Below are 18,302 nucleotides of genomic sequence, written 5' to 3'. Positions count from 1 at the left end.
CTCTCTACCCTCGCTCTCTCCTCCCTCACTCTCTCCTCCCTCACTCTCTCCTCCCTCACTCTCTCCTCCCTCACTCTCTCCTCTCTCCACCCTCGCTCTATTCTCCCTCCTCCCTCTCCTCACTCACTCTCTCCTCCCTCACTCTCTCCTCCCTCGCTCTCTCCTCACTCGCTCTCTCCTCCCTCGCTCTCTCCTCCCTCACTCTCTCCTCCCTCACTCTCTCCTCCCTCACTCTCTCCTCCCTCACTATCTCCACCCTCACTCTCTCCTCCCTCACTCTCTCCTCCCTCACTTTTCCCTCGCTCACTATCTCCACCCTCGCTCTCCTCCCTCACTCTCTCCTCCCTCACTCTCTCTACCCTCGCTCTCTCCTCCCTCACTCTCTCCTCCCTCATTCTCTCCTCCCTCACTCTCTCCTCCCTCACTCTCTCCTCCCTCGCTCTCTCCTCTCTCCACCCTCGCTCCCTCCTCCCTCACTCTCTCCTACCTCACTCTCTCCTCCCTTACTCTCTCTACCCTCGCTCTCTCCTCCCTCACTCTCTCCTCCCTCATTCTCTCCTCCCTCACTCTCTCCTCCCTCACTCTCTCCTCTCTCCACCCTCGCTCTCTCCTCCCTCACTCTCTCCTCCCTCACTCTCTCCTCCCTCACTCTCTCCAGCCTCAGTCTCTCCTCCCTCACTCTCTCCTCCCTCACTCTCTCCTCCCTCACTCTCTCCTCCCTCTCCTCCCTCACTCTATCGTCCCTCATTCTATTCTCCCTCCTCCCTCTCCTCCCTCACTCTCTCCTCCCTCACACTCCCCCCCTCGCTCTATTGTCCCTCCTCCCTCTCACCCTCACTCTCACCTCACTCACTCTCTCCTCCCTCACTCTCACCTCCCTCACTCTCTCCTCCCTCACTCTCTTCTCACTCTCTCCTCCCTCACTCTCTCCTTCCTCACTCCTCCCTCACTCTCTCCTCCCTCACTCTCTCCACCCTCACTCTCTCCTCCCTCAGTCTCTCCTCCCTCACTCCCTCCACCCTCACTCACTCCACCCTCATTCTCTCCGCCCTCACTCTCGCCACCCTCACTCTCTCCTCCCTCGCTCTCTCCTCCCTCGCTCTCTCCTCAATCACTCTCTCCTCCCTCGCTCTCTCCTCCCTCACTTTCTCCACCCTCGCTCTCTCCTCCCTCGCTCTCTCCTCCCTCACTCTCTTCGCCCTCACTCTCTCCTCCCTCACTCTCTCCACCCTCACTCTCTCCCCCTCACTCTCTCCTCCCTCACTCTCTCCTCCCTCACTCTCTCCTCCCTCACTCTCTCCGCCCTCACCATCTCCTCACTCACTCTCTCCTCCCTCACTCTCACCCTCACTCTCACCTCACTCACTCTCTCCTCCCTCACTTTCTCCACCCTCGCTCTCTCCTCCCTCGCTCTCTCCTCCCTCACTCTCTTCGCCCTCACTCTCTCCTCCCTCACTCTCTCCACCCTCACTCTCTCCCCCTCACTCTCTCCTCCCTCACTCTCTCCTCCCTCACTCTCTCCTCCCTCACTCTCTCCTCCCTCACACTCCCCCCCTCGCTCTATTGTCCCTCCTCCCTCTCACCCTCACTCTCACCTCACTCACTCTCTCCTCCCTCACTTTCTCCACCCTCACCACCCTCACTCTGTCCTCCCTCGTTCTCTCCTCAATCACTCTCTCCTCCCTCGCTCTCTCCTCCCTCACTTTCTCCACCCTCGCTCTCTCCTCCCTCGCTCTCACCTCCCTCACTCTCTTCGCCCTCACTCTCTCCTCCCTCACTCTCTTCCCTCACTCTCTCCACCCTCACTCTCTCCTCCCTCGCTCTCTCCACCCTCACTCTCTCCACCCTCACTCTCTCCCCCTCGCTCTCTCCTCCCTCGCTCTCGCCTCCCTCGCTCTCGCCTCCCTCACTCTCTCCTCCCTCACTCTCTCCTCCCTCACTCTCTCCTCCCTCACTCTCTCCTCCCTCACTCTCTCCTCCCTCACTCTCTCCACCCTCACTCTCTCCTCCCTCGCTCTCTCCGCCCTCACTCTCTCCACCCTCACTCTCTCCCCCTCACTCTCTCCTCCCTCGCTCTCGCCTCCCTCGCTCTCGCCTCCCTCACTCTCTCCTCCCTCACTCTCCTCCCTCACTCTCTCCACCCTCACTCTCTCCTCCCTCGCTCTCTCCGCCCTCACTCTCTCCACCCTCACTCTCTCCCCCTCACTCTCTCCTCCCTCGCTCTCTCCTCCCTCACTTTCTCCACCCTCAGTCTCTCCTCCCTCACTCTCTACTCCCTCACTCTCTCCTCACTAACTCTCTCCTCCCTCACTCTCTCCTCCCTCACTCTCTCCTCCCTCGCTCTCTCCTCCCTCACTTTCTCCACCCTCACTCTCTCCCCCTCACTCTCTCCTCGTTCACTCTCTCCTCCCTCGCTCTCTCCTCCCTCACTTTCTCCACCCTCGCTCTCTTCTCCCTCACTTTCTACCCCTCAATCTCTCCTCCCTCACTCTCTCCTCCCTCACTCTCTCCTCCCTCACTCACTCCTCCCTCATTCTCTCCTCCCTCACTGTCTCCTCCCTCACTCTCTCCTCCCTCATTCTCTCCTCCCTCACTCTCTCCTCACTCACTCTCTCCTCCCTCTCTATCCCCACCCTCACTCTGCCGTCCCTCACTCTTCTCTCCCTCACTATCTCCACCCTCGCTCTCCTCCCTCACTCTCTCCTCCCTCACTCTCTCTACCCTCGCTCTCTCCTCCCTCATTCTCTCCTCCCTCACTCTCTCCTCCCTCACTCTCTCTACCCTCGCTCTCTCCTCCCTCACTCTCTCCTCCCTCACTCTCTCCTCCCTCACTCTCTCCTCCCTCACTCTCTCCTCTCTCCACCCTCGCTCTCTCCTCCCTCGCTCTCTCCTCCCTCACTCTCTCCTCCCTCACTCTCTCTACCCTCGCTCTCTTCTCCCTCACTCTCTCCTCCCTCATTCTCTCCTCTCTCACTCTCTCCTCCCTCACTCTCTCCTCTCTCCACCCTCGCTCTCTCCTCCCTCACTCTCTCCTCCCTCACTCTCTCCTCCCACCCTCTCTCCTCCCTCACTCTCTCCTCCCTCACTCTCCTCCCTCACTCTATCGTCCCTCACTCTATTCTCCCTCCTCCCTCTCCTCACTCACTCTCTCCTCCCTCACTCTCTCCTCCCTCGCTCTCTCCTCACTCACTCTCTCCTCCCTCGCTCTCTCCTCCCTCACTCTCTCCTCCCTCACTCTCTCCTCCCTCACTCTCTCCTCCCTCATTCTCTCCTCCCTCACTGTCTCCTCCCTCACTCTCTCCTCCCTCATTCTCTCCTCCCTCACTCTCTCCTCACTCACTCTCTCCTCCCTCTCTATCCCCACCCTCACTCTGCCGTCCCTCACTCTTCTCTCCCTCACTATCTCCACCCTCGCTCTCCTCCCTCACTCTCTCCTCCCTCACTCTCTCTACCCTCGCTCTCTCCTCCCTCACTCTCTCCTCCCTCATTCTCTCCTCCCTCACTCTCTCCTCCCTCACTCTCTCCTCCCTCGCTCTCTCCTCTCTCCACCCTCGCTCACTCCTCCCGCACTCTCTCCTACCTCACTCTCTCCTCCCTTACTCTCTCTACCCTCGCTCTCTCCTCCCTCATTCTCTCCTCCCTCACTCTCTCCTCCCTCACTCTCTCCTCTCTCCACCCTCGCTCTCTCCTCCCTCACTCTCTCCTCCCTCACTCTCTCCTCCCTCACTCTCTCCAGCCTCAGTCTCTCCTCCCTCACTCTCTCCTCCCTCACTCTCTCCTCCCTCACTCTCTCCTCCCTCACTCTCTCCTCCCTCTCCTCCCTCACCCTATCGTCCCTCATTCTATTCTCCCTCCTCCCTCTCCTCCCTCACTCTCTCCTCACTCACTCTCTCCTCCCTCACTCTCACCTGCCTCACTCTCTCCACCCTCACTCTCTTCTCACTCTCTCCTCCCTCACTCTCTCCTTCCTCACTCCTCCCTCACTCTCTCCTCCCTCACTCTCTCCACCCTCACTCTCTCCTCCCTCAGTCTCTCCTCCCTCACTCCCTCCACCCTCACTCACTCCACCCTCATTCTCTCCGCCCTCACTCTCTCCACCCTCACTCTCTCCTCCCTCGCTCTCTCCTCCCTCGCTCTCTCCTCCCTCGCTCTCTCCTCCCTCACTCTCTCCTCCCTCATTCTCTCCTCCCTCACTCTCTCCTCCCTCACTCTCTCCTCTCTCCACCCTCGCTCTCTCCTCCCTCACTCTCTCCTCCCTCACTCTCTCCTCCCTCACTCTCTCCAGCCTCAGTCTCTCCTCCCTCACTCTCTCCTCCCTCACTCTCTCCTCCCTCACTCTCTCCTCCCTCACTCTCTCCTCCCTCTCCTCCCTCACTCTATCGTCCCTCATTCTATTCTCCCTCCTCCCTCTCCTCCCTCACTCTCTCCTCCCTCACACTCCCCCCCTCGCTCTATTGTCCCTCCTCCCTCTCACCCTCACTCTCTCCTCACTCACTCTCTCCTCCCTCACTCTCACCTCCCTCACTCTCTCCTCCCTCACTCTCTTCTCACTCTCTCCTCCCTCACTCTCTCCTTCCTCACTCCTCCCTCACTCTCTCCTCCCTCACTCTCTCCTCCCTCACTCTCTCCTCTCTCCACCCTCGCTCTCTCCTCCCTCGCTCTCTCCTCCCTCACTCTCTCCTCCCTCACTCTCTCTACCCTCGCTCTCTTCTCCCTCACTCTCTCCTCCCTCATTCTCTCCTCTCTCACTCTCTCCTCCCTCACTCTCTCCTCTCTCCACCCTCGCTCTCTCCTCCCTCACTCTCTCCTCCCTCACTCTCTCCTCCCACCCTCTCTCCTCCCTCACTCTCTCCTCCCTCACTCTCCTCCCTCACTCTATCGTCCCTCACTCTATTCTCCCTCCTCCCTCTCCTCACTCACTCTCTCCTCCCTCACTCTCTCCTCCCTCGCTCTCTCCTCACTCACTCTCTCCTCCCTCGCTCTCTCCTCCCTCACTCTCTCCTCCCTCACTCTCTCCTCCCTCACTCTCTCCTCCCTCATTCTCTCCTCCCTCACTGTCTCCTCCCTCACTCTCTCCTCCCTCATTCTCTCCTCCCTCACTCTCTCCTCACTCACTCTCTCCTCCCTCTCTATCCCCACCCTCACTCTGCCGTCCCTCACTCTTCTCTCCCTCACTATCTCCACCCTCGCTCTCCTCCCTCACTCTCTCCTCCCTCACTCTCTCTACCCTCGCTCTCTCCTCCCTCACTCTCTCCTCCCTCATTCTCTCCTCCCTCACTCTCTCCTCCCTCACTCTCTCCTCCCTCGCTCTCTCCTCTCTCCACCCTCGCTCACTCCTCCCGCACTCTCTCCTACCTCACTCTCTCCTCCCTTACTCTCTCTACCCTCGCTCTCTCCTCCCTCATTCTCTCCTCCCTCACTCTCTCCTCCCTCACTCTCTCCTCTCTCCACCCTCGCTCTCTCCTCCCTCACTCTCTCCTCCCTCACTCTCTCCTCCCTCACTCTCTCCAGCCTCAGTCTCTCCTCCCTCACTCTCTCCTCCCTCACTCTCTCCTCCCTCACTCTCTCCTCCCTCACTCTCTCCTCCCTCTCCTCCCTCACCCTATCGTCCCTCATTCTATTCTCCCTCCTCCCTCTCCTCCCTCACTCTCTCCTCACTCACTCTCTCCTCCCTCACTCTCACCTGCCTCACTCTCTCCACCCTCACTCTCTTCTCACTCTCTCCTCCCTCACTCTCTCCTTCCTCACTCCTCCCTCACTCTCTCCTCCCTCACTCTCTCCACCGTCACTCTCTCCTCCCTCAGTCTCTCCTCCCTCACTCCCTCCACCCTCACTCACTCCACCCTCATTCTCTCCGCCCTCACTCTCTCCACCCTCACTCTCTCCTCCCTCGCTCTCTCCTCCCTCGCTCTCTCCTCCCTCGCTCTCTCCTCCCTCACTCTCTCCTCCCTCATTCTCTCCTCCCTCACTCTCTCCTCCCTCACTCTCTCCTCTCTCCACCCTCGCTCTCTCCTCCCTCACTCTCTCCTCCCTCACTCTCTCCTCCCTCACTCTCTCCAGCCTCAGTCTCTCCTCCCTCACTCTCTCCTCCCTCACTCTCTCCTCCCTCACTCTCTCCTCCCTCACTCTCTCCTCCCTCTCCTCCCTCACTCTATCGTCTCTCATTCTATTCTCCCTCCTCCCTCTCCTCCCTCACTCTCTCCTCCCTCACACTCCCCCCCTCGCTCTATTGTCCCTCCTCCCTCTCACCCTCACTCTCTCCTCACTCACTCTCTCCTCCCTCACTCTCACCTCCCTCACTCTCTCCTCCCTCACTCTCTTCTCACTCTCTCCTCCCTCACTCTCTCCTTCCTCACTCCTCCCTCACTCTCTCCTCCCTCACTCTCTCTACCCTCACTCTCTCCTCCCTCAGTCTCTCCTCCCTCACTCCCTCCACCCTCACTCACTCCACCCTCATTCTCTCCGCCCTCACTCTCTCCACCCTCACTCTCTCCTCCCTCGCTCTCTCCTCCCTCGCTCTCTCCTCCCTCACTCTCTCCTCCCTCACTCTCTCCCCCTCACTCTCTCCTCCCTCGCTCTCGCCTCCCTCGCTCTCGCCTCCCTCACTCTCTCCTCCCTCACTCTCCTCCCTCACTCTCTCCACCCTCACTCTCTCCTCCCTCGCTCTCTCCGCCCTCACTCTCTCCACCCTCACTCTCTCCCCCTCACTCTCTCCTCCCTCGCTCTCTCCTCCCTCACTTTCTCCACCCTCAGTCTCTCCTCCCTCACTCTCTACTCCCTCACTCTCTCCTCACTAACTCTCTCCTCCCTCACTCTCTCCTCCCTCACTCTCTCCTCCCTCGCTCTCTCCTCCCTCACTTTCTCCACCCTCACTCTCTCCCCCTCACTCTCTCCTCGTTCACTCTCTCCTCCCTCGCTCTCTCCTCCCTCACTTTCTCCACCCTCGCTCTCTTCTCCCTCACTTTCTACCCCTCAATCTCTCCTCCCTCACTCTCTCCTCCCTCACTCTCTCCTCCCTCACTCACTCCTCCCTCATTCTCTCCTCCCTCACTGTCTCCTCCCTCACTCTCTCCTCCCTCACTCTCTCCTCCCTCACTCTCTCCTCACTCACTCTCTCCTCCCTCTCTATCCCCACCCTCACTCTGCCGTCCCTCACTCTTCTCTCCCTCACTATCTCCACCCTCGCTCTCCTCCCTCACTCTCTCCTCCCTCACTCTCTCTACCCTCGCTCTCTCCTCCCTCATTCTCTCCTCCCTCACTCTCTCCTCCCTCACTCTCTCTACCCTCGCTCTCTCCTCCCTCACTCTCTCCTCCCTCACTCTCTCCTCCCTCACTCTCTCCTCCCTCACTCTCTCCTCTCTCCACCCTCGCTCTCTCCTCCCTCGCTCTCTCCTCCCTCACTCTCTCCTCCCTCACTCTCTCTACCCTCGCTCTCTTCTCCCTCACTCTCTCCTCCCTCATTCTCTCCTCTCTCACTCTCTCCTCCCTCACTCTCTCCTCTCTCCACCCTCGCTCTCTCCTCCCTCACTCTCTCCTCCCTCACTCTCTCTTCCCACCCTCTCTCCTCCCTCACTCTCTCCTCCCTCACTCTCCTCCCTCACTCTATCGTCCCTCACTCTATTCTCCCTCCTCCCTCTCCTCACTCACTCTCTCCTCCCTCACTCTCTCCTCCCTCGCTCTCTCCTCACTCACTCTCTCCTCCCTCGCTCTCTCCTCCCTCACTCTCTCCTCCCTCACTCTCTCCTCCCTCACTCTCTCCTCCCTCACTCTCTCCTCCCTCACTCTTCCCTCGCTCACTATCTCCACCCTCGCTCTCCTCCCTCACTCTCTCCTCCCTCACTCTCTCTACCCTCGCTCTCTCCTCCCTCACTCTCTCCTCCCTCATTCTCTCCTCCCTCACTCTCTCCTCCCTCACTCTCTCCTCCCTCGCTCTCTCCTCTCTCCACCCTCGCTCACTCCTCCCGCACTCTCTCCTACCTCACTCTCTCCTCCCTTACTCTCTCTACCCTCGCTCTCTCCTCCCTCATTCTCTCCTCCCTCACTCTCTCCTCCCTCACTCTCTCCTCTCTCCACCCTCGCTCTCTCCTCCCTCACTCTCTCCTCCCTCACTCTCTCCTCCCTCACTCTCTCCAGCCTCAGTCTCTCCTCCCTCACTCTCTCCTCCCTCACTCTCTCCTCCCTCACTCTCTCCTCCCTCACTCTCTCCTCCCTCTCCTCCCTCACCCTATCGTCCCTCATTCTATTCTCCCTCCTCCCTCTCCTCCCTCACTCTCTCCTCACTCACTCTCTCCTCCCTCACTCTCACCTGCCTCACTCTCTCCACCCTCACTCTCTTCTCACTCTCTCCTCCCTCACTCTCTCCTTCCTCACTCCTCCCTCACTCTCTCCTCCCTCACTCTCTCCACCCTCACTCTCTCCTCCCTCAGTCTCTCCTCCCTCACTCCCTCCACCCTCACTCACTCCACCCTCATTCTCTCCGCCCTCACTCTCTCCACCCTCACTCTCTCCTCCCTCGCTCTCTCCTCCCTCGCTCTCTCCTCCCTCGCTCTCTCCTCCCTCACTCTCTCCTCCCTCATTCTCTCCTCCCTCACTCTCTCCTCCCTCACTCTCTCCTCTCTCCACCCTCGCTCTCTCCTCCCTCACTCTCTCCTCCCTCACTCTCTCCTCCCTCACTCTCTCCAGCCTCAGTCTCTCCTCCCTCACTCTCTCCTCCCTCACTCTCTCCTCCCTCACTCTCTCCTCCCTCACTCTCTCCTCCCTCTCCTCCCTCACTCTATCGTCCCTCATTCTATTCTCCCTCCTCCCTCTCCTCCCTCACTCTCTCCTCCCTCACACTCCCCCCCTCGCTCTATTGTCCCTCCTCCCTCTCACCCTCACTCTCTCCTCACTCACTCTCTCCTCCCTCACTCTCACCTCCCTCACTCTCTCCTCCCTCACTCTCTTCTCACTCTCTCCTCCCTCACTCTCTCCTTCCTCACTCCTCCCTCACTCTCTCCTCCCTCACTCTCTCTACCCTCACTCTCTCCTCCCTCAGTCTCTCCTCCCTCACTCCCTCCACCCTCACTCACTCCACCCTCATTCTCTCCGCCCTCACTCTCTCCACCCTCACTCTCTCCTCCCTCGCTCTCTCCTCCCTCGCTCTCTCCTCCCTCACTCTCTCCTCCCTCACTCTCTCCTCCCTCACTCTCTCCTCCCTCACTCTCTCCTCCCTCACTCTCTCCTCCCTCACTCTCTCCTCCCTCACTCTCTCCTCCCTCACTCTATCGTCCCTCACTCTATTCTCTCTCCTCCCTCGCTCTCTCCTCCCTCACTCCCTCTTGAAATGTAGAAACAAAAGGTAGGAGCAGGAGGCGGCCTTTTGGCCCTTCGAGCTGCTCCGCCATTCATCACCATCATGGCTGACCATCCAACTCAATAGCCTAATCCTGCTTTCTCCCCATAGCCTTCGATCCCATTCTCCCCGAGTGCTATATCCAGCCACCTCGTGAATATATACAATGTTTCAGCATCAACTACTTCCTGTGGTAATGAATTCCACAGGCTCACCACTCTCTGGGTGAAGAAATGTCTCCTTCTCTCTGTCCGAAATGGTTCACCCTGAATCCTCAGACTGTGACCCCTGGTTCTGGACACACCCATCATTGGTAACGTCTTCCCTGCATCTACCCTGTCCAGTCCTGTTAGAATTTTATAGTCTCTCTGAGATCCCCCCTCATTCTTCTGAACTCCAGCGAGAACAATCCCGACCGAGTCGATCTCTCCTCATATGACAGTCCCGCCATCTCTGGAATCAGTCTGGTAAACCTTCGCTGCTCTCCCCCGAGAGCAAGAACATCCTTCCTCAGAGAAGGAGACCAAAACTGCCCACAATACTCCAGGTGTGGCCTCACCAAGGCCCTGTACAATTGCAGCAACACATCCCTGCTTCTATACCCGAAACCTCTCGCGATGAAGGCCAACATACCATTAGCCTTCTTTACCGCCTGCTGTACCGGGCAGCACAAGTGGTTAGCACTGTTGCTTCACAGCGCCAGGGTCCCAGGTTCGATTCCGGCTTGGGTCACTGTCTGTGCGGAGTCTGCACGTCCTCCCCGTGTGTGCGTGGGTTTCCTCCGGGTGCTCCGGTTTCCTCCCACAGTCCAAAGACGTGCAGGTTAGGTGGGTTGGCCATGCTAAATTGCCCTTAGTGTCCAAAAAGGTTAGGAGGGGTTATTGGGTTGCGGGGATAGGGTGGAAGTGAGGGCTTAAGTGGGTCGGTGCAGACTCGACGGGCCGAATGGCCTCCTTCTGCACTGTTTGTTCCATGTTCTATCCCTGCCTTGCCTTTATCAGTCGTGGCAAAGGTTATAAAAATAAGATTATGTTGGAGCTGTACAGACATTGGTTTGGCCCCTCTGCACTGTTAATAATCGCACTGGCAATCACAGCTGAAGGTGACACACATCAAGTCTGTCTTTGCAACTGGCTGCAACTGGCACCTGTTAATTTCTTACCGTGTGAGTTTCCGAGGTGAAATACCCCCCAGAGAAAGGCAAACACCAGCACGTGAGCGAGCTTCATCCTGCAGGAGACACAGACACATGACACTCAGTCAACAGGCAGCAGCAGTTAGGGAGACACAAGTACCCCACCCCCCGGGGCAGGTCTGACTGGGACAGGGAGCCAGGCTCCCCTGTGTTGACACCCTGGCGCACAGGCACATGGGCCAATCAGGAGCACTGGATGCTTTCTCCGCATTGGCAACCTGGGCTGATGTTATTCCTCGAGGCCACAGAGCCGATAGAGTAACACATTCACCATGTCAGCAGAGAGCATGTCAATCAGCCCTCACTCCCTGACCAGGCACTGTAAACCCTTCACTATTTATCATCCCTGTTACTGCCTGGCATTGTCGTCAGCTGCCCCTCCCCCAACCCCAGGGAGGACATCAAAATAAAACTTACTGCTAATTGTCGACAAAGTCCCAGGTGACCATAGTGGGGAGAGCTCCCTCTACACTGTCCCCATCAAACACTCCCAGGCCAGGTACAGCACGGGGTTAGATACAGAGTAAAGCTCCCTCTCCACTGTCCCCATCGAACACTCCCAGGACAGGTACAGCACGGGGTTAGATACAGAGTAAAGCTCCCTCTACACTGTCCCCATCAAACACTCCCAGGACAGATACAGCACGGGGTTAGATACAGAGTAAAGCTCCCTCTACACTGTCCCCATCAAACACCCCCAGGACAGGTACAGCACGGGGTTAGATACAGAGTAAAGCTCCCTCTACACTGTCCCCATCAACACTCCCAGGACAGGTACAGCACGGGTTTAGACACAGAGTAAAGCTCCCTCTACACTGTCCCCATCAAACACTCCCAGGACAGGTACAGCACGGGGTTAGATACAGAGTAAAGCTCCCTCCACACTGTCCCCATCAAACACTCCCTGGACAGGTACAGCATGAGGTTAGATACAGAGTAAAGCTCCCTCTGCACTGTCCCCATCAAATACTCCCAGGACAGGTACAGCACGGGGTTAGACACAAAGTAAAGCTCCCTCTACACTGTCCCCATCAAACACTCCCAGGACAGGTACAGCACGGGGTTAGGTACAGAGTAAAGCTCCCTCCACACTGTCCCCATCAAACACTCCCTGGACAGGTACAGCATGAGGTTAGATACAGAGTAAAGCTCCCTCTGCACTGTCCCCATCAAATACTCCCAGGACAGGTACAGCACGGGGTTAGACACAGAGTAAAGCTCCCTCTACACTGTCCCCATCAAACACTCCCAGGACAGGTACAGCACGGGGTTAGATACAGAGTAAAGCTCCCTCTGCACTGTCCCCATCAAACACTCCCAGGACAGGTACAGCACGGGGTTAGATACAGAGTAAAGCTCCCTCTGCACTGTCCCCATCAAATACTCCCAGGACAGGTACAGCACGGGGTTAGACACAGAGTAAAGCTCCCTCTACACTGTCCCCATCAAACACTCCCAGGACAGGTACAGCACGGGGTTAGATACAGAGTAAAGCTCCCTCTGCACTGTCCCCATCAAACACTCCCAGGACAGGTACAGCACGGGGTTAGATACAGAGTAAAGCTCCCTCTGCACTGTCCCCATCAAACACTCCCAGGACAGGTACAGCACGGGGTTAGATACAGAGTAAAGCTCCCTCTGCACTGTCCCCATCAAACACTCCCAGGACAGGTACAGCACGGGGTTAGATACAGAGTAAAGCTCCCTCTGCACTGTCCCCATCAAACACTCCCAGGACAGGTACAGCATGGGGTTAGATACAGAGTAAAGCTCCCTCTACACTTACCCCATCAAACACTCCCAGGACAGGTACAGCACGGGGTTAGATACAGAGTAAAGCTCCCTCTACACTGTCGCCATCAAACACTCCCAGGACAGGGACAGCATGGGGTTAACTACAGAGTAAAGCTCCCTCTACACTGTCGCCATCAAACACTCCCAGGACAGGGACAGCATGGGGTTAACTACAGAGTAAAGCTCCCTCTACACTGTCGCCATCAAACACTCCCAGGACAGGGACAGCACGGGGTTAGATACAGAGTAAAGCTCTCTCTACACTGTCACCATCAAACACTCCCGCGACAGGTACAGCACGGGGTTAGGTACAGAGTAAAGCTCCCTCTACACTGTCGCCATCAAACACCCCCAGGACAGGGACAGCATGGGGTTAACTACAGAGTAAAGCTCTCTCTACACTGTCACCATCAAACATTCCTTCTACACTGTCTAAGGATCTGTATCCCTCTGCTCCCTGCCCATTCATGTATCTGTCCAGATACATCTTAAATGACACGATCGTACCCGCCTCTACCACCTCCGCCGCAATGCATTCCAGACACCCACCACACTCTGCGTAAAGAACTTTCCACGCATATCTCCCTGAAACTTTTCCCCTCTCACCTTGAACTCGTGACCCCTAGTAATTGAGTCCCCCACCCTGGGAAAAAGCTTCTTGTTGTCCATCCTGTCTATACCTCTCATGATTTTGTAGACCTCAATGAGGTCCCCCCTCAACCTCCGTCTTTCTAATGAAAATAATCCTAATCTACTCAACCTCTCTTCATTACCAGGGGTAAGCCATGGGGTACAGGTCTCTGGCACACAGTCTGCCCCTGTTGCTCAGAAGGGAAGGGGGGAGAGGGGTAGAACATTAGTCATTGGAGACTCCATAGTTAGGGGGATAAATAGGAGATTCTGTGGGAACGAGAGAGACTCGCGGTTGGTGTGTTGCCTCCCAGGTGCCAGGGTGCGTGATGTCTCGGATCGTGTTTTCGGGATCCTTAAGGGGGAGGGGGAGCAGCCTCAAGTCGTGGTCCACATAGGTATCAGCGACATAGCTAGGAAAAGGGATAGGGATGTAAGGCAGGAATTCAGGGAGCTAGGGTGGAAACCTAGGACAAACAGAGTTATTATCTCTGGGTTGTTACCCGTGCCACGTGATAGCGAGACGAGGAATAGGGAGAGAGAGGAGTTGAACACGTGGCTACAGGGATGGTGCAGGAGGGAGGGTTTCAGATTTCTGGATAATTGGGGCTCATTCTGGGGTCGGTGGGACCTCTACAAACGGGATGGTCTACACCTGGACCAGAGATGTACCAATATCCTGGGGGGGAAATTTGCTAATGCTCTTCGGGAGGGTTTAAACTAGTTCAGCAGGGGCTTGGGAACCTGAATTGTAGCTCCAGTATACAGGAGGTTCAGAGTAGTGAGGTCATGAGTAATGTTTCAAAGTTGTAGGAGTGTACCGGCAGGCAGGAAGGTGGTTTAAAGTGTGTCTTCTTCAATGCCAGGAGCATCCAGAATAAGGTGGGTGAACTTGCGGCATGGGTTGGTACCTGGGACTTCGATGTTGTGGCCATTTCAGAGACATGGATAGAGCAGGGACAGGAATGGTTGTTGCAGGTGCCGGGATTTAGATATTTCAGTAAGCTCAGGGAAGGTGGTAAAAGAGGGGGAGGGGTGGCATTGTTAGTCAAGTACGAAGTCTTACAACAACAGGTTAAAGTCCAACAGGTTTGTTTCGATGTCACTAGCTTTCGGAGCGCTGCTCCTTCCTCAGGTGAATGAAGAGGATACCTCACCCCAGTCCAACGCCGGCATCTCCATATCATTGTTAGTCAAGGACAGTATTACGGTGGCAGAAAGGACATTTGATGAGGACTCGTCTACTGAGGTAGTATGGGCTAAGGTTAGAAACAGGAAAGGAGAGGTCACCCAGTTGGGAGTTTTCTATAGGCCTCCGAAAAGTTCCAGGGATGTAGAGGAAAGGATTGCAAAGATGATTCTGGCTAGGAGCGAAAGCAACAGGGTAGTTGTTATGGGGGACTTTAACTTTCCAAATATTGACTGGAAACGCTATAGTTCGAGTACTTTAGATGGGTCTGTTTTTGTCCAATGTGTGCAGGAGGGTTTCCTGACACAGTATGTAGATAGGCCAACGAGAGGCGAGGCCATATTGGATTTGGTACTGGGTAATGAACCAGGACAGGTGTTAGATTTGGAGGTAGGTGAGCACTTTGGTGACAGTGACCACAATTCGATTACGTTTACTTTAGTGATGGAAAGGGATAGGTATATACCGCAGGGCAAGAGTTATATCTGGGGGAAAGGCAATTATGATGCGATGAGGCAAGACTTAGGATGCATCGGATGGAGAGGAAATCTGCAGGGGATGGGCACACTGGAAATGTGGAGCTTATTCAAGGAACAACTACTGCGTGTCCTTGATAAGTATGTACCTGTCAGGCAGGGAGGAAGTGGTCGAGCAAGGGAACCGTGATTTACTCTGGCAGTCGACACACTTGCCAAGAGGAAGAAGGAGGCTTATGTAAAGATGAGACTTGAAGGTTCAGCTAAGGCGCTCGAGAGTTACAAGTTAGCTAGGAAGGACCTAAAGAGAGAGCTAAGAAGAGCCAGGAGGGGACATGAGAAGTCTTTGGCAGGTAGGATCAAGGATAACCCTAAAGCTTTCTATAGATATGTCAGGAATAAAAGAATGACTAGGGTAAGAGTAGGGCCAGTCTAGGACAGTAGTGGGAAGTTATGCTTGGAGTCCGAGGAGATAGGAGAGGTGCTAAATGAATATTTTTCGTCAGTATTCACACAGGAAAAAGATAATGTTGTCGCGGAGAATACTGAGATTCAGGCTACTAGACTAGAAGGGCTTGCGGTTCATAAGGAGGAGGTGTTAGCAATTCTGGAAAGTGTGAAAATAGATAAGTCCCCTGGGCCGGATGGGATTTATCCTCGGATTCTCTCGGAAACTAGGGAGGAGATTGCTGAGCCTTTGGCTTTGATCTTTAAGTCATCTTTGTCAACAGGAATAGTGCCAGTAGATTGGAGGATAGCAAATGTTGTCCCCTTGTTCAAGAAGGGGAGGAGAGACAACCCTGGTAACTTTGGACCAGTGAGCCTTACTTCTGTTGTGGGAAAAATCTTGGAAAGGTTTATAAGAGATAGGATGTATAATCATCTGGAAAGGAATAATTTGATTAGACATAGTCAACACGGTCTTGTGAAGGGTAGGCCGTGCCTCACAAACCTTATTGAGTTCTTTGAGAAGGTGACCAAACGGGTGGATGAGGGTAAAGCAGTTGATGTGGTGTATATGGATTTCAGTAAAGCGTTTGATAAGGTTCCCCACGGTAGGCTACTGCAGAAAATACGGAAGCATGGGATTCAGGGAGATTTAGCAGTTTGGATCAGAAATTGGTTAGCTGGAAGAAGACAAAGGGTGGTGGTTGATGGGAAATGTTCAGACTGGAGTCCAGTTACTAGTGGTGTATCACAAGGATCTGTTTTGGGGCCACTGCTGTTTGTCATTTTTATAAACGACCTGGAGGAGGGCGTAGAAGGATGGGTGAGTAAATTTGCAGATGACACTAAAGTTGGTGGAGTGTGGACAGTGCGGAAGGATGTTACAAGTTACAGAGGGACATAGATAAGCTGCAGCGCTGGGCTGAGAGGTGGCAAATGGAGTTTAATGCAGAAAAGTGTGAGGTGATTCATTTTGGAAGGAATCACAGGAAGACAGAGTACTGGGCTAATGGTAAGATTCTTGGCAGTGTGGATGAGCAGAGAGATCTCGGTGTCCATGTACATAGATCCCTGAAAGTTGCCACCCAGGTTGAGAGGGTTGTTAAGAAGGCGTACGGTGTGTTAGCTTTTATTGGTAGAGGGATTGAGTTTCGGAGCCATGAGGTCATGTTGCAGCTGTACAAAACTCTGGTGCGGCCGCATTTGGAGTATTGCGTGCAATTCTGGTTGCCGCATTATAGGAAGGATGTGGAAGCATTGGAAAGGGTGCAGAGGAGATTTACCAGAATGTTGCCTGGTATGGAGGGAAGATCTTATGAGGGAAGGCTGAGGGACTTGAGGCTGTTTTCGTTAGAGAGAAGAAGGTTAAGAGGTGACTTAATTGAGGCATACAAGATGATCAGAGGATTAGATAGGGTGGACAGTGAGAGCCTTTTTCCTCGGATATTGATGTCTAGCACGAGGGGACATACCTTTAAATTGAGGGGAGATAGATATAAGACTGATGTCAGAGGTAGGTTCTTTACTCTGAGAGTAGTAAGGGCGTGGAATGCCCTGCCTGCAACAGTAGTGGACTCGCCAACACTAAGGACATTCAAATGGTCATTGGATAGACATGTGGACGATAAGGGAATAATGTAGATGGGCTTCAGAGTGGTTTCACAGGTCGGCGCAACATCGAGGGCCGAAGGGCCTGTACTGCGCTGCAATGTTCTATGTTCTATAGCTAGCACCCTCCATACCAGGCAACATCCTGGTGAACCTTCTCTGCACCTTCTCCAATCTCCAAAGCATCCACATCCTTTTGGTAATGTGGCGACCAGAACTGCACGCAGTATTCCAAATGTGGCCTAACCAAAGTCCTATACAACTGTAACATGACCTGCCGACTCTTGTACTCAATACCCCGTCCGATGAAGGCAAGCATGCCGTGTGCCTTCTTGACCACTCTATCGACCTGCGCAGCCACCTTCAGGGTACAATGGACCTGAACACCCAGATCTCTCTGTACACCGAACAGGCGCCGGAATGTGACGACTAGGGGCTTTTCACAGTAACTTCATTGAAGCCTACTTGTGACAATAAGCGATTTTCATTTCATTTCATTTCACATCAATTTTCCCCAGGACTCTTCCATTGACCGTATAGTTCGCTCTTGAATTGAATCTTCCAAAATGCATCACCTCGCATTTGCCCAGATTGAACTCCATCTGCCATTTCTCCGCCCAACTCTCCAATCTATCTATATTCTGCTGTATTCTCTGACAGTCCCCTTCACTATCTGCTACTCCACCAATCTTAGTGTCATCTGCAAACTTGCTAATCAGACCACCTATACCTTCCTCCAGATCATTTATGTATATCACAAACAACAGTGGTCCGAGCACGGATCCCTGTGGAACACCACTGGTCACAGTTCTCCATTTTGAGAAACTCCTTTCCACTACTACTCTCTGTCTCCTGTTGCCCAGCCAGTTCTTTATCCATCTAGCTAGTACACCCTGGACCCCATGAGACTTCACTTTCTCCATCAGCCTACCATGGGGAACCTTATCAAATGCCTGACTGAAGTCCACGTATATGACATCTACCGCCCTTCCCTCATCAATCAACTTCGTCACTTCCGCAAAGAATTCTATTAAGTTGGTAAGACATGACCTTCCCTGCACAAAACCATGTTGCCTATCACCGATAAGCCCATTTTCTTCCAAATGGGAATAGATCCTATCCCTCAGTATCTTCTCCAGCAGCTTCCCTACCACTGACGTCAGGCTCATCGGTCTATAATTACCTGGATTATCCCTGCTACCCTTCTTAAACAAGGGGACAACATTAGCAATTCTCCAGTCCTCCGGTACCTCACCCGTGTTCAAGGATGCTGCAAAGATATCTGTTAAGACCCCAGCTATTTCCTCTCTCACTTCCCTCAGCAACCTGGGATAGATCCCATCCGGACCTGGGGACGTGTCCACCTTAATGCCTTTTATAATACCAACACACCCTCCCTCCTTATGCCGACTTGATCGAGAGTAATCAAACATCTTTCCCTAACCTCAACATCCGCTATGTCCCTCTCCTCAGTGACTATCGATGCAAAGTACTCGTTAAGAACCTCACCCATTTTCTCTGACTCCACGCATAACTAACCTCCTTTGTCCTTGAGTGGGCCAACACTTTCTCTAGTTACCCTCTTGCTCCTTATATATGAATAAAAGGCTTTGGGATTTTCCTTAACCCTGT

The 18,302-nt window shown here is 54.6% G+C and overlaps 1 protein-coding gene across 1 annotated transcript in view; it reads right to left on the bottom strand.

Annotated features, from left to right (window-relative positions):
* The window catches only part of LOC140424665 (fucolectin-like), a 358,672-nt gene that overhangs the window by 96,785 nt on the left and 243,585 nt on the right, over window positions 1-18,302 (bottom strand). Inside the window, exon 2 of the mRNA XM_072507920.1 lies at window positions 10,494-10,561. Within this exon, the coding sequence (XP_072364021.1) occupies window positions 10,494-10,561 (68 nt within the window). The remainder of the gene's footprint in view (window positions 1-10,493; window positions 10,562-18,302) is intronic.

Source organism: Scyliorhinus torazame, chromosome 6 (assembly GCF_047496885.1).
Source record: "Scyliorhinus torazame isolate Kashiwa2021f chromosome 6, sScyTor2.1, whole genome shotgun sequence".
Taxonomy (NCBI): Eukaryota; Metazoa; Chordata; class Chondrichthyes; order Carcharhiniformes; family Scyliorhinidae; genus Scyliorhinus; species Scyliorhinus torazame.
Note: the sequence above shows the minus strand (reverse complement) of the source record. Positions and strands in the feature narration are given on the sequence as shown.